The following is a 2634-nucleotide window of genomic DNA, read 5'->3' on the forward strand; positions in this document are numbered from 1 at the left end:
AGATGGCCTTTCTTCTAATTTATATATTGTTATCTTTGGCAAAAAAAAAAAAAACTAATACAATTAAGAGTTATCGTTATAAAATATCCCCATATTTGAAGTCTATTTATTCAAGCACAATCTACCAAATGTCTCACCTTGCATCTCAGTCTTTTTAATCTTTCAATGCTATAGTCTATTGCCGTTTTATGCGTTATTTTAATAATGTCGATTTGGCTGTTTTAAATGACCAGAACGACATCATACGTATAAGACATTTAAATAATAAATGCCCCAAAATGAATAGTTAGACTTGTTTGAGCTTAAAAATTTATGACGTACAATGTTACTTTTGGCAAAATATGATTAAATCGGAAAAAAACGCATAAGGCGAGAATATTTTATAACAATAATCCTACAATTTACTAAGTGAGATATAATAGTGAATTTGATCAAATATGAGAGAAAAAATTTAATTTTTAAACGTGAGGAAGATCTTGTTAATTTGGTCTAATCTCATATGATTTTTCAATAAGTAACCTTTATCATATAACATTGATTGTACTATATAAAAATTATAATTTGCATCATAATTTACAATTAGAAAAATGTCTCTATTTATTCCACAAAAAATGCTTATCATTCTTATTACATTTGCTATACATTAAAAACAATTTCTCTACACATAATCTTCAAACTGATCTAACAGTAATCCACTCTTCTGATGAACAAAAATCAGACTCAGCAAAATAATGCCTCGATGAAAAGGGATTTCTACCCCGGAAATCATCCCGAAAGGGACTTTCTAGTTCATCAGAATCGTAACCAATCTCCGATATTCCAATGTCGAAAACACTAGATGGTGACGTGGCAATTTTCTTGTGCAATTTCTGACAAACAAATGGATGATCAAGCAATTCTACTGCTGTCCACCTCCTGTCAGGATTCCTATCCAAGCATTTATCCAAAAAATCCAAACCCTCTTCTGAAAAATCCGTCGGAAACTCCGGTTTCTCGTCACTACACGCAATCTTTAAAACCGTAGCCATTGGATCAGAAACCTGACCAGACCATGGATTCTTCCCGGTAGCCATTTCAATAACCGTACATCCTAGTGACCATATATCCGAAGCAAAATATAGTCCTTCTTTTCTCAGAACTTCCGGAGCCATCCACAATGGTGTTCCTCCGATATCCTGGCAGGAATTCGCCAATTTTTCGTTATTTTCCGTATTTTTTATCCTTTTTGCACATCCGAAATCCGCCAATTTTACGTTTCCTGATGAGCCCAAAAGCAAATTCTTACATTTAATATCACAATGCACAATTCCTTGCTCATGAATATACTTCAAACCACATAGAATCTCTTTAGTATACAAACGAATAACTTGTTCATCAAGTTTTCCGCCGAATTTTTGCAAAATATCAGATAAACTTCCTCCGGAAACATACTCCATAAAAATACTCGACGTATTTACCCGGTTTAATGATCCATTTCTTCCAAGATATCGAACCACATGAGGCGAATCGACACTCTCAAGAAAATTAGCCTCGTCGTGTAGAGAACGATTTGCCTCTTTAAATTGTGAATATTTAACGGTAAATAGTTCTCCAGTAGACTTTTCCATTGCTAAATGAACATTGCCGTGTGATCCTGATCCAATAACTTTGCCTTTCACCCATTCACCGGGGCGAATTCCAGCCATTTCCGTCTCTTTTTCCGATTACCGGAACTATACGAACAATAACAACAATCTAGATTTGGAATCTTGAATTGGACACACTGACCCAATTCAAAATATGAAATTGATAATCTTTTTTTATGCATACACCTATCAAAATTCTCCAGTTTGACAATTTTTGGACTAATTGCTACAAAAATAGTATATGAAATGAAATGATCAAATCAAAACTACTCAGAAATATATGAAATTTAATCGATTAATCAACCAATTAGAAAATCAAATGATCAAGAAAATTGGTAGAACTAATTAGTATTATTCAATGCAAAGAGCGGTTTCATGAGAAACCGCCCTTGCAAAGAATTAAATGGTTGCTAATCCAACCTTAACGATAATCTTGGAAATGGATTCTCTAGCAAATTATTTTGTTGGAGAAGAAAATAGAGAGTAAACTTTAAGTTTTATAAAATTTTGGAATATATAAAGAATTGTTTTTTTTCCTATGTTAAGGGGATATTTGAATTTTGAAATGATTGGCAATCCAAGAGTTGTGGAACTATGTTGTGACTTTGATTTTTGAATCAAAATCCCAAGACCAAAAAAAGAGGAGAGAGCCTTCAATTTTTTGAGAAATTCTTAGGTAGACTCGGTCCACCACGTCATCTATAGATTAAACCTATCATATTATGACACGTCATTAAAATAATGGCATTATCGTAATATTACTATTCAAAGTGTAAATAAGTAATAAATAAAATTACGATAGTGCATCTATTTTAATGACATGTCATAATATGATTGGTTAGTTCACGGATGACGTGGTATACCGAATCTACCTAAGAATCTCTTCAATTTTTTATGTTTAGGATTACATGATATTTTGATCCTTTGGATATTAGCTTAATCTTACAGTATGAATTTTAGAACTTTAATGGGTTTTTTTAGATAAATATCAAAAAAAGATAAAATATTC

The 2634-nt window shown here is 32.2% G+C and overlaps 1 protein-coding gene across 1 annotated transcript; it reads right to left on the minus strand.

The window, feature by feature from the left end:
- Nucleotides 1–572: 572 nt before the first annotated feature.
- On the minus strand, nucleotides 573–2124 carry LOC126660975 (mitogen-activated protein kinase kinase kinase 17-like). The gene has a single exon (XM_050354707.2). It carries the CDS (start codon nucleotides 1683–1685, stop codon nucleotides 672–674), a length of 1014 nt encoding a protein of 337 aa, XP_050210664.1. The 5' UTR covers nucleotides 1686–2124; the 3' UTR covers nucleotides 573–671.
- Between the last annotated feature and the right edge of the window lie 510 nt (nucleotides 2125–2634).

This window comes from Mercurialis annua, linkage group LG8, assembly GCF_937616625.2.
Source record: "Mercurialis annua linkage group LG8, ddMerAnnu1.2, whole genome shotgun sequence".
NCBI classification, from domain to species: Eukaryota; Viridiplantae; Streptophyta; class Magnoliopsida; order Malpighiales; family Euphorbiaceae; genus Mercurialis; species Mercurialis annua.